The sequence below is a fragment of the Monomorium pharaonis genome, chromosome 1, assembly GCF_013373865.1.
Source record: "Monomorium pharaonis isolate MP-MQ-018 chromosome 1, ASM1337386v2, whole genome shotgun sequence".
NCBI lineage: Eukaryota > Metazoa > Arthropoda > Insecta > Hymenoptera > Formicidae > Monomorium > Monomorium pharaonis.
Window position 1 is genome coordinate 11,335,468 of NC_050467.1, and position 12,801 is coordinate 11,348,268.

A 12,801-nucleotide genomic window follows, 5' to 3' on the forward strand; every position below is an offset into this window, starting at 1 on the left:
AAAATCAATACTTCTAATGTGGAAACTATTATAAAAATAATTTATGTGTAAAATAAATTTGATACTTGTACTTATACAATTACAAATATTATTATATATTATTATAAAAATATGTTCAAACATAATAAATGTGTTTAATTTTTTTATTCTTAAAGACTTATATTTTTTGCGATTTTTCTCCAAAACAAAACAAAAACAAACAATTCTCTAAAAAACTTTTTTCTGAATTTATCAATCATTTATATTTATACTTTTGAAATTTTGATATTTGAATTTTTCTGTATAACGTGTTATATTATAAGACATCTTGTATTTGTTGCACATGACAAAAACATTGATCTCTATTTCTTGAGACCTTAATATACATGTATAAGTTTCATAATTATGTATAAATTATATTGGTCATAATAGAAAAATATGTATATATTATTTTACTTTAATTTTTTATATATAATATATATAATATATGTATGATATATAATATATAATATATATGGTATATTATGTATAACATATAGGGGGCATTCTCTATGAAACAGATGCCCCTCCTCTGCCCAAAATATATACTACTCCAAAAAAAACAAGGAACACTTTTCATATACTGAAAATTTAGACTATCTTCAAACCGCTGGAACTCAGCGAAAAATTATCGTAGAATCAAAATCTAAAAAGCGTTTTAAAGCTTGAAACTTCTTTTAAACGCTTTTTGGCAAATTCAGTTATCTTTCTTTCCACCAACGTAACACAATGATAAAGCTTGACCCGTTAAAATAAAAAATTTTAATGTGAATTTGCTGCGTTGTATCTCGCGTGAAAAAAAAATAGAGAATTTCTGTTACTTGCATCTTATAGCGGGATCTTTTCCCATTATTTTGAGTGATTGTTTATTGCTATACGATTTTATTTTTACCGAGTTATTGAGATTTTAAGAAAAAATGATTATTTTGACTTTCATCGCTTGTTACTCGTGAACAGATCAACGTACAACAATCAGCAAAAAAACGTTGAAAAGCTGAAAGTTTGCACTTTTGAATCCTGTTATTAAATTTTCGCAGATTTACTTTTTATAACAACAAATCGCGTTCAAAGATTACGTAGAAAATCGCATATTTTACGGTTTTTATTTAATTTAATGTACTGTTGCGAAGAAAGATTTAATTACATCGCTAAAGCAAAGTTTTATAGTACGATTACTCCCCAGTAATAAACACTAACGTTCATGGAATAAAACATTCTTGGAATTACTGAAATTGCTTACAACATTTTTTCAACAATTTTTCTACACTCTTTTGACCAAGTTACAAAGTCAACCTTACATGTTTTTTTTAATGACGCATACCGCCGGCATTAGCATTATCCAATGTGCACCACGTGAAGGTTGTCGCGCGCGCGCACCAAAGGACCCCGCGGTTCATCACGTGCACGCTCGCGGCTGTTTTTTGCGACTTCTTAAATATCGTTTTATGTCGTTTCAAATGCGTTCAAATGTCTACGCGGCATTTAGAACATTTCGCATACGAGCTCAATACTCTACGAGAATCGTCTATGTGTTAAACATTTGTTTAAAAGCCTCTATACGTAAACATTACATGTAAACATTACGAGTACGCATCTGCTCACATACATGCCGTAATATTTAATTTACAAGTAATGTTTACGTACAAAGAGACTTTGAAATAAATGTTCAGTACACAAACGATTCTCGTAGTGTATTGAGCTCGTAATCGTTTAAGAGAAACCGATCTTCGTTCTCGTGCGAGAGTGCCGAGTCTTACACTTAAATATCGTCAGATTGTCTTCAATTTGCGCGCGATCACATAAATTGGACCACGAGAAAATGGGAAAATGTGTACTTTTCTAATGAATCGCGTTTCTGTCTTTACAGTAATGACACTCGTACACGTACTTGGCGTCAACGAAATAAATGTTATAATCGGTGTTATGCCAGTACGAGCTCATAACGGTGGTTTTGTGATGGTGTGGGGATGTATTTCAAAGACAGAACGAACTGAATTATATCCTGCCATCTCCTGCAATCACAAATGTTCGATACATAAATAAAATTCTTCGACCTCACATATTGCTTCTACGTTATTGCATCCGAATTTTGTGTTCATGCAGGACAACGCTCATCCTCATACGGCAAATGTAACTAGATGCTTTCTTGAGCAACACAATATTACATTGCTGGATCATTCCGCCAATAATCCAGACTTAAATCCAATTAAACCCGTTTGGGACGAGATGAAACGACGTGTAAGAAGTCGCGAGGAACAGCCACAAAATTTAAATGAGTTGAGAGAAGCGCTTAGACAAATTTGGCACGAAATTCCGCAAGACTTTATTAAGAAGTGCATAAACATGCGAGAACATTTACAAGCAATAATTGATCAGAGAGGAGGTAACACATAATATTGAACACGCACACACATAACACGCCCTCTGCCTTCACACACTAATACACACACACGCGCAAGCAATGTGCAAATTCCGACCGGCAACCTCCACGTGGTGCACATTGAGTAACGCTAATGCCGGCGGTAAGCATCATTTTTAAAAAATGTAAAAATTGACTTTGTAACTTGGTCAAAAGAGTGTAGAAAAATTGTTGAAAAAAAGTTTAAGCAATTTCAGCAATTCCAAGAATGATAAACACGTGGAATAAAAATGTTTTAGTCCATGAACGTTAGTGTTTATTACTAGGGAGTAATCGTACTATAAAACTTTGCTTTAGCGATGTGATTGGATCTTTCTTCACAACAGTACATTGAACTAAATAAAAACCGTCAAATATGCGATTTTGTACATAATCTTTAAACGCTTTGTTGTTAGAAAAAATTAATCTGTAAAAAAATTAATAATAGCACTCAAAAGTGCAAACTTTTAGCTTTTCAACGCTTTTTTGCTGAGCGCTGTACATTGATCTGTCCACAAATAACAAGGGATGAAAATCAAAACCATTCTTTCTCAAAATCTCAATAACTCGGTCAAAAAAAATTGTACAGCAATGAACCACTCAAAATAAAAAGAAAAGATCCCGCTCTAAGATGCAAATAACAGAAATGCTCTGTGATTTTTTTCATGCAAGATGCAGCGCAGCAAATTCGCATTAAAAATTTTATTTTAACTTCATTGTTGTGCCACAAGCTTTATCATTGTGCGACGTTGGTGAAAGAAAAGATAACTAAATCGCCAAAAAGCGTTTGAAAGAAGAAGTTTCAAGCTTTAAAATGCTTTTTAGATTTTGTCCACGATTATTCTTTGCTGAGTTCCAACAGGTTTAAAGATAACTTGAATTTTCGATATACAAAAAGTGTTCCCTATTTCTTTTTTTGAGTAGTGTATTTCAGTTAAAAAAATCAGCAAGTGCTCAAATTGTAGCTGGAAACGTTTATTTTTAAATGTCGTCTAACACTTTTAAAAAATTCAACATGATGGTACCAATATGGCGTTAAATTGGGACTATATTCTCTCACTTACGAACAGAATATTTGATCAAAATGTCAGGACACAATATATAGGCTTCAAAATGGGCATTTGTACTTCAGAACCACTGATTATAAAGTCTAAAAAATATAATTCAAAATGGTAGTGACAATATGGTGCCACATTGGAACTGAAATCACTGATTTACTCGCAGAATGTCCAATTAAAATATCAGAAAATCATACGTTGACTAAAAATGAATCCCTAAAACGGTTTGAATTGCATTTTTTAGACTTTATATTCGTAATCAGTGGCCCTGAAAACCTCCAGATTGAATATTTTAAAGCTTATATATAATGTCTAGATATTTTGATTGAATGTTCTATTCGTAAATGAGAGAATATACAATCCCAATTTGGTGTCATATTGGTACTGCCATGTTAAAATTTCAAAAAATGCCAGACAGCATTTAAAAATATATGTTCTTAGCTACAATTTGCTCACTTGCTAATTTTTTTTTAACTGCAATATATTCTGGGCAGAGGGAATGTTCGTTTCACAAAGAACATCCCACATATACTATAATATATATAAGGTAATATAAAATAATATATAATAATATAGTATATATAATATATATAATACTAAAGTAAAATAATATACATATTTATTTTTCGATCGTGTGGGTGCATGTGATTGTTATGTTCAAATTTTCGCCAAAGAAAAAATCGTCTTAGAGTACGATTACGAATGTCTATTGAAGAAGTGATTATTCTGGATCATTTTGCATAGAATAACAGATTACATAATATAATTATATAACAAATTATATTATAAATTTACTCTATTAGGTTATATATTATAAATTATATAATTTTTTTAAAGCATTTATTATTACACTAATTTATTTGTGTATTATTCTGTGTATATAAATATTAAAACGTAAATATTAAAAAGGTTTAATAATTTACAAAATATCTTAAATCTTATGTTAAAATAAGCTATTAAAAATATTATAAAAATTATTTATTTTCCAATAACTTTAATACCTTTACATGCAAAATAATTATGTAAAAAAATAATATAATTCCATTTTATAAAATTGTGATAAATTTCATATAACATTAAACAATCAATTTTTTAAATTAATTTTATGATTATTTTTCCATCTTTACACACAATTACTTCTATTTGAAACTTTTTCTTGCTAATTGTTTTGTTTAAATTACTTACCCACTGCTGGTATGTTGAGACATAGGGCATGGGTAAATCGCAGATATGTCCGTCCGAGTTCATGAACACAAATATGAAGAATATCACTGATATCGATGAGCATATCTATATATACATATAAATATATACAAAATGTTAAGAAAATTAATACTAGTTTTTTATGTTGTTTTTGCTCTCCATAAACCTAATCCAACACATAATAAAAAATATAAGTCAAACATATACATCTAAACAATATACGTCTAAACAATATAACATACGCATACAACGTAAACAATGTTTAAAACAATGTTAAATGTTCTTTAAAAACCTTTCTTATAAACATATTTTCTTATAATAGTCCAGTGGAATTAGACTCAAAAAGGGCCGTTTTGGAAAAAATTGGTAACTCAGGTTTGCGTAAAGCACAATTAATATGATAGATTAAGATATATAGGTACGCTCGCAATAAGCTGGGCGTTATTGCAAAATTACGGGTTGAAGTGAAGAAAAGGCAGTTTTTTGCTTGCGCCTCGTAAACTAAAAACGAAATCCAAAGAAGTTTCAAATAAAAGTTGTAGGTATTAAGTAGATAATAACGTAACCTAACCTAACCTATAATAATAAATTTGGTTTATTAAAATCAATCGATTAGTTTGGTTGTAAAGTAGAAAAAAATGGCAGTTTTTTTAACTGTTTATAACTTTTTTTAAAAATTCACTCGAGCATTTGAAATTATAGGAAAATATAGCTTTTATGGAATCCAAAAAAGTTTCAAATAAAAGTTGTAGGTATTAAGTGGATAATAACCTAACCTAACGTACAATAAATTTGGTTTATTATGATCGATCGATTAGATTGGTTGTAAAGTAGAAAAAACTATAAAAAATGGCCGTTTTTTAAACTGTTTATAACTTTTTTAAAAATTCATTCAAGCATTTGAAATTGTAGGAAAATATAGCTTTTATTACATAATAAAAGCTAAACATAAAAAAGTACCAAATTTCATCAAAAAATATTAATAACTTTTTGAGTTATATCAATTGTTTATCCAAAAAGCTCCACTAAAATTTAATTTCTACATTTTTGAGACCATGCACAAACCCGAACCAAAATTTCTTCTTAAAAATGCCTTCTTAAACATTTAAATAAAAAAAAAACTCAATGTTTTAGTTATATTACTATTGTACTAAAGTTCTTCTTTTAATTTAAATGTTCGTTAATTGCACTAAATTATGCGGAAAAAATTTTTTAATAAAATTTGGTACTTTTTTATCGTAATAAAAACTATATCTTCCTATAATTTCAAATGGTTCAATTAATTTTTAAGAAAGTTATAAAGAATTTTAAAAACAGCCATTTTTCATGGTTCTTTCAAATTTACAACAAAACTTGTTACTAATCGACCGATCTTAATGAACTAAATTTATTATTGTATCTACTTTATACCTACAACTTTTATTTGAAACTTTTTTGGATTGCGTTTTTAGTTTACGAGGCGTAAGCAAGAAAATTGCTTTTTGCAAATGACAAATGTATCTATCTTAATCTACGCATATTAATTGTACTTTACACACAATCAAACCCAAGTTATCAATTTTTTCCCAAAAAAGTCTAATTCCACTGGACTATAAATATAGTTTTCCAGAATTTATACATTTTGTCTGCAATTACAAAAAACTCTTCTTCCCAAAACTCTCTAAATGCTATTTTATGTAAAAAGTTATTTTTAAAAAACAATCAAAATTTTTGTTTTTAATTTAGGAATATTTGTACATTAATCATAAACTTATTCTTAAAATTTGATTCTTATACTAGAAAAAAACTGGAAAACTTCCTTAAATACTCATTAAAAAATTGCTTTAAAAATTGCTTTAAACATAAAAATGTATTAATTTTTTAATTATTATGTATTAGTATTATGTATTATCTTTGATAATATTAACCCCTTTGCTGTGAATGACATATATGTGCATCTCAAACAAAAAAAAGTATCAAAATTTTTAAAGTGGCGAATATTCCAAGGTTTTTGAGGTCGGTGAATTCGAATTTAAGATCTGAATTACAAAATTCAAAATGGCGGGTCTGTACAGCGCATTAGTTTTCAAAAATAATCAGATTTTCTTGAAAATAAGTTTCTAAAGATTTTGTGGTTAAATCTAAATTTTATATCAAAATTACAAAATTCAAAATGACGAATCCAATATCACGCATCAAAGTTTTTAAAAATAATCAGATTTTCTTAAAAATGGATTTCTATATTGGAGCAGCTAATTTGAATTTTGAAATTCTAATCTCAAATTCTAAATCAGTAACCCCAAAAATGTAAAGTGGATAAAATTGTAAAACTTTTTTTATCACAAAATGACACAGAACATTGATTTCTGTCCCACAGTTGAAAGTTTAATCTTCTACAGGGTGAGTTTTAATGGCTGTCCCAACTTTTTACCATGAGAGACGAAATTACCGACTGTAATCTTAGTACACACATGTACGACATATGCATGTGCAAATGCCGTACATGTGTGTACTAAGATTGCAGTCGGTAATTCCATCTCTCATGGTAAAAAGTTGGGACAGCCATTAAAACTCACCCTGTATATTAGAATTACATATTTTGCTTTCTGTTCTTTTTTTCAAAAGGATACGTTCGGTTCTTTCAATACGGCAGGTAATGTATACGCAAGCAGCCTGGTTGTGAGCTTGTTTTCTTCCACGCGTCAAATGACGATTCAAAGCCATTTTATAAAAATTGACAGATGTATCGATGCAATTTTGATTCAAGCTGAAATAAAAATTTCATATTTGTAAAAAATTTTCTTAATTGCAAACATTAAAATTGTGTAAATTAATATTTTTCTAAATTAAAAATTAAATTAGAATTATTATAAAATACTTATAAAATTTAATTATGTTAAAAAATATAGTTGGATAAGAAACTAACTAAAAAAATTAACTTAATTTTAAGTACAGTATAGATTAATTGCATTTACTATAAATTAATTAAAAGATTAATTGCATTTACTATAAATTAATTAAATTAACCCTTTGACTATGAGTATAATTCTAATTGTAAGATATCAAAATATTTACTCGCAACTTTAAACCAGCAAACCTGCATATTTATTTCCTATCTAAAAAAAAGTAAGCAACAGAAGGGATTTATTGTCATAAAGTTGTTAAACATCAAGACTATTGCTAAAAGTAAATCTTAGATAGACACGTGAGACCCATACTAAAAACATAAGTGTTTTCTGTAATTAATGTTACTAATTATTTATAAAAAACGTTATTAGAATATATATCAGAATAACGTCTCCTTCAAAGATTTTGACAAACTACTGTTTCTTTTTCTTTAATTATTGCCAAAAATGGGACTTGGTATGATAGAGAGAGTTACATAAACAAACTTCTCTTAATTCTTTTCATGCATTTTATATATCCATATTTTTCATGTGTTTTTTTATAATAAAATTTAATAAAATTATATATACAGGGTGAGTTTTAATGGCTGTCCCAACTTTTTACCATGAGAGATGGAATTACCGACTGTAATCTTAGTACACACATGTACGACATATGCATGTGCAAATGCCGTACATGTGATAAGATTGCAGTCGGTAATTCCATCTCTCATGGTAAAAAGTTGGGACAGCCATTAAAACTCACCCTGTATATATATACAAGTCTGTATATTATCTTATATTTTAATTACAATTTATTAACCCTTTCTCTTACTCTTAAAAATTATCCATTTTGATTTTGCTAAATAAAATCCAACTTGTTTGCAGATATCAATTAACACTATTTTTTATATTAATCTTAAAATAAAAAAAGAATTAACTTGGGTTTTTTCTGTATTAAAAAATAACTTATTTTTAAAGAAAACCATTCTTTTTCTATATTGATTTCTTTTTCTATATATATTCAAAATTTATTAAAAATATAATATTTAATAAACAATTTCGTACAAAATGACATTATTAACTAAAATGTTGACATATAGTAAATGTTTTTAATTGTTTTTTTCTTAAAACAGAAAATGTCTGGTGCAACAGCCCCATAAGTCCAAAGGTAGTAAAAACAATGATACAGTCAAAGAGTTAAAAGTTAATTTTGGAAATTATTATTTGCATTAAACATATTATTTTTATTAAATTAAAATGTCGTAATTTTTTAAAATTAGATTGCTTTAAACAAAACAATTATAATATAAATCATCAAATAAATTTAATATTTTATTTGTAAGTTAAATTTATATAAAATAACAAATAGTACATTGTGTACCTCCCCTTGTAAATTAAAAATTATTAATCTTTTAATTTTGATACTTTTGACTTTTTAACTAGTTACTATCCTAAAAACTAATTTATTATGTTACTTAATCCATTGATGTTTAAACATATACCGGTCAGAAGAATTAATGTACTAATATTGTTATATGTAATTTATTATAAATATATTATAGAAATAGTCAATATATAATGTTGTTTGACTAATAAAAATAAATAAAAAATTATTTACCCTAATTGTAGACACAGATGTGTTATACCTTTCCGTGCATTCTGTATAGTAATTCCTCTAGATTCTTTTCCACTACCATAATATGCTACAAAGATTTTATGGATTTTATTTTATTATTTTCAAAAAAAAGGAAAACTTCAATATTATTTAAATGACTCACGAGCACCAAAATTTGTAGCACCACCTGTGCTATCATTTGCAACAAATTGTCCGAGTACCGTTACTTTACCAGAGGATGATTCCTCAAAAGTTGTTTGACTAATAATAACTGAATCTTCTAGTACTAAACCACATTCTATACAGATCGCGTCTCCACGTCCTGGATCAGTCTCAATGTTGGTAGAGCCACAATTACGACACTTGTTTCCGGACATCTAATAATAAAAATAGATATATAATATTAAATACAAATTAATTATACTCTTGTATCACATTGCAAAGGAAATTATTTAAAAAATATTAATACAAAGTAGATGTTTATCTTTTTATATGTTATAATATTTCTTTTCATTAAATATTATTAAACACTAAAAAAAAGATTAAAATAATTTAAAAAATTAAGAGTATATATCGCCAATAAGAACCAGCACTAGGTATAATTGTACAAATCCTTATTGTAAATAGACATCTAATATTGCAATATAAACGCAACTAAATAAAAGATACAAATGTGCAATGTAAACGCAATAAAAATGTCAAAAAACATCAAGTCCGCAACGTTTCGACTCACATTTCACAATTGCAATAAAGTCAAGAAATTATGTCATATGTTCAAACCAGAATACAAAAATGTATGTAAAATGTGAAACATTTAAGATCAAATTCAACCCAAAAACAACAGTCAAATAAAGAACCACATTGAATTAAAGTCAAGTTGTCACGTTGTATATGTGTAAATGCTCTTTGTTGATGTCAAAAAACAATCAAGACTAAATGCTTCACATTTTACATATATTTTTGTAATTTTGTATCCTAGTCCAAAAATGTGACATAATTTCTCGACTTTATTATAATCGCGATTGGACAGCACTAAAAAGAACTAGAAATGTGAGTTGAAATGTTTGCGAACTTAATATATATTTATATTGTGTTTACATTGCACATTTGTATTTTTTATTTAGTGCGTTCATATTGCAATGTTAAATATCTATTCACAAATAAAGATTTGCACAATTATACCTAGTGCTGGCTCTTATTGGCGATATATACTCTTAATGTTTTCGAATTTGTAAAGCTTTTTAACACTCTTGTTAATTATTAACATAATTAGAAATGTTACTTTGTGATGTTTTCTTTAATATTTATTAATAATCAAAAATTTAACTGTGACAATGAATATATAAGATCTCATTTTTTTTTGTTTTTTTTTTAAATTTCTCTATTTGCTAGGAAAACTTTCCTTCGCCATATTTAACCCTAGACCGTTATACAAGAATAGTTTTGTAGCCCAACACAAATTTGATTACGTCCCCTAATTTAGCTAATAAAAGGATTAACTCGAAACACCAATCATAATTCAATTTAAAGTCTAAAGAATCAAGAAAGACATTAGCTAGTGTCCAAATGTCATTAGCTTCCAAGCAGTACATGCATAAAATAAAAATGGGGCATGTTTATATTCCAATCTGATGTTTGTGTATGCATTTCCTTTGAATACACTTCTTTTGTATTTACATTTTGTTTGCATGGGCATTCACTACAAAAAGATTGGTACTATGGCTGCATTTGTGCAAGCTGTAACGTTTTTGTGTGTGAAAACCACAGGACAATACAGAGTAGCAAATACCATTTGGAATCATAAAAATATGACACTTTTAATAATTTTTTTACTTTAACAATATGTTCTATATTTAAAAATAAACATTTTGTACAATTTTATAGCAATAAAAAAGATTGTCTTTATTCATTTTTCTCTTTTCCTTCAGCTATTGTTTTTTTTTTCAACTTTTATTTGTCAAAATAATTATATTTTTTAAACAATACTTAAAATCCATTTTATCTCGTTGTTAATTCTAGGTCTATCTTTTATTTTTCCAAAACTGTTTTGTTTTTTAAAATTTGGTAAAAGTTAACAAAAATATGGCAGTTGACAAAATATGACAATTTATTTTTAAAAACTTATTTTTGTGATTTTTTCAAACTTTGCTTTATTTAAATTCATTATTAACGTGTTTAATGTTAAATAAATATTATTGTGGATTGCATTGTTTCCATTATAAAAAGACAAAGAGATTCATATAGCACAATATATGTTTCATCTATTCAATGCAGAACACTTGGGAAAGAATGGGGTATATTTTTAACCCAGTATGATGTTTGAGGTAAAAAATAGGCATATCATTCTAGGGTTTAAATAAGAGTTAAATAAACATATCCCACAAATATTAATTCATGTACAGAGAGAAAGATTTCTTTAGCTTGAATAGTTTTGTTCAACTATTCTAAAACATATACTTCTTCGTTTAAAAAAAATTTTTTATACATTTTTTAGATTTAATAGAATTAGTAGAAATTAGTAGAGAAATTGTTTACTTTTTACATTTTACCCTAAAAAAAATTATTGTTTCTTAGGATACGTAGGCTGTTTCAATATGACTGCCAGTACTGAAAATCTATAGTGTATGTAACACAGACTATAAATTTTCAGTACTGGCAGTAATATCAGAACACAGCCATAATAGTTCAAAACAAAAATACATTATTAAATCTTATTTATTCTTCATGAGCATGCATTGTCATATTAGAACTTAGCAATTAGAATAAATAAGATTACACATAATAAAAGAATATTAGATATTAGAAATAGAAATTAAAACTTTATAACATTAAATGTAACTTACAATAAATACGAATAAAATGTAAGGTATAAATGTAAATCATATAAAATAACTTTACATTTATTTCTGTAATATTCTGTTCAATAAGGAAATGGATTCTAAAATTCTAATTTTCTAATATCTATTAGAATCTATTTCTAATATCTCTTGGTTTTCCATTGTGCGCAAAGCGAATAAAATTATAAAATTAACGACATTACTGCATGAGAAAGGAGTAATTCTTTTTAGTTACCTTTAATAAAAATCGACGAAATTATACTCAATCGGCGTGTTTTTGCACGAAACGAACAAATCTAATACAGAAAAAGTCGCTCTGCACCGCGAAATAAGATAATTAAAGTTTGACGATCACTCAGGTTAGGAAACCTACCATACCGACGAATCCAACTTACGCTACGAATGTATGCTTACGCGCAAGAGTGCGTTCCAAAATTCAACCTTGGTTAAAGTCCCTAAAGGCCCTCACACATGAATTGACTTAACCGTAACAGTAAGGTTTCGACCAATCACATACTTGAATTAGCCGGTTACGGCAGGTTACGGTTATGGTCGCCCAATCCGACGCGTCAAAACCATAGAGATATATAATATAGAGTCAACCTTCTGTGAGCGGAGCTGTCCGCATCTTCTATGGGATAGAACGATATGTAGTAAGGTGTTGTCTTCGTCACTCAGCTAGTCTGGTGGGAGAGCGCTCCCCCCTCCCTGCTACCCGTACATCGAAGCGTGCGTGGGGTACACATAGGCCGGTATTCATAGTCGGATCTTATATTTAAGATCATCTTAAGTACTGTCTTAAGAT

At 28.0% G+C, this 12,801-nt stretch overlaps 1 protein-coding gene across 1 annotated transcript in view; it reads right to left on the minus strand.

The window, feature by feature from the left end:
* LOC105839336 (transcription factor IIIB 90 kDa subunit) overlaps window positions 1-12,419 on the minus strand; it is a 168,189-nt gene extending 155,770 nt beyond the window's left edge. The window contains exons 1-5 of the mRNA XM_036294521.1: window positions 12,232-12,419; window positions 9,323-9,536; window positions 9,163-9,247; window positions 7,287-7,423; window positions 4,660-4,764 (exon numbers count right to left, since the gene is read on the minus strand). Coding sequence (XP_036150414.1) covers window positions 4,660-4,764; window positions 7,287-7,423; window positions 9,163-9,247; window positions 9,323-9,536 — 541 coding nt within the window. The 5' untranslated portion in view covers window positions 12,232-12,419. The remainder of the gene's footprint in view (window positions 1-4,659; window positions 4,765-7,286; window positions 7,424-9,162; window positions 9,248-9,322; window positions 9,537-12,231) is intronic.
* Between the last annotated feature and the right edge of the window lie 382 nt (window positions 12,420-12,801).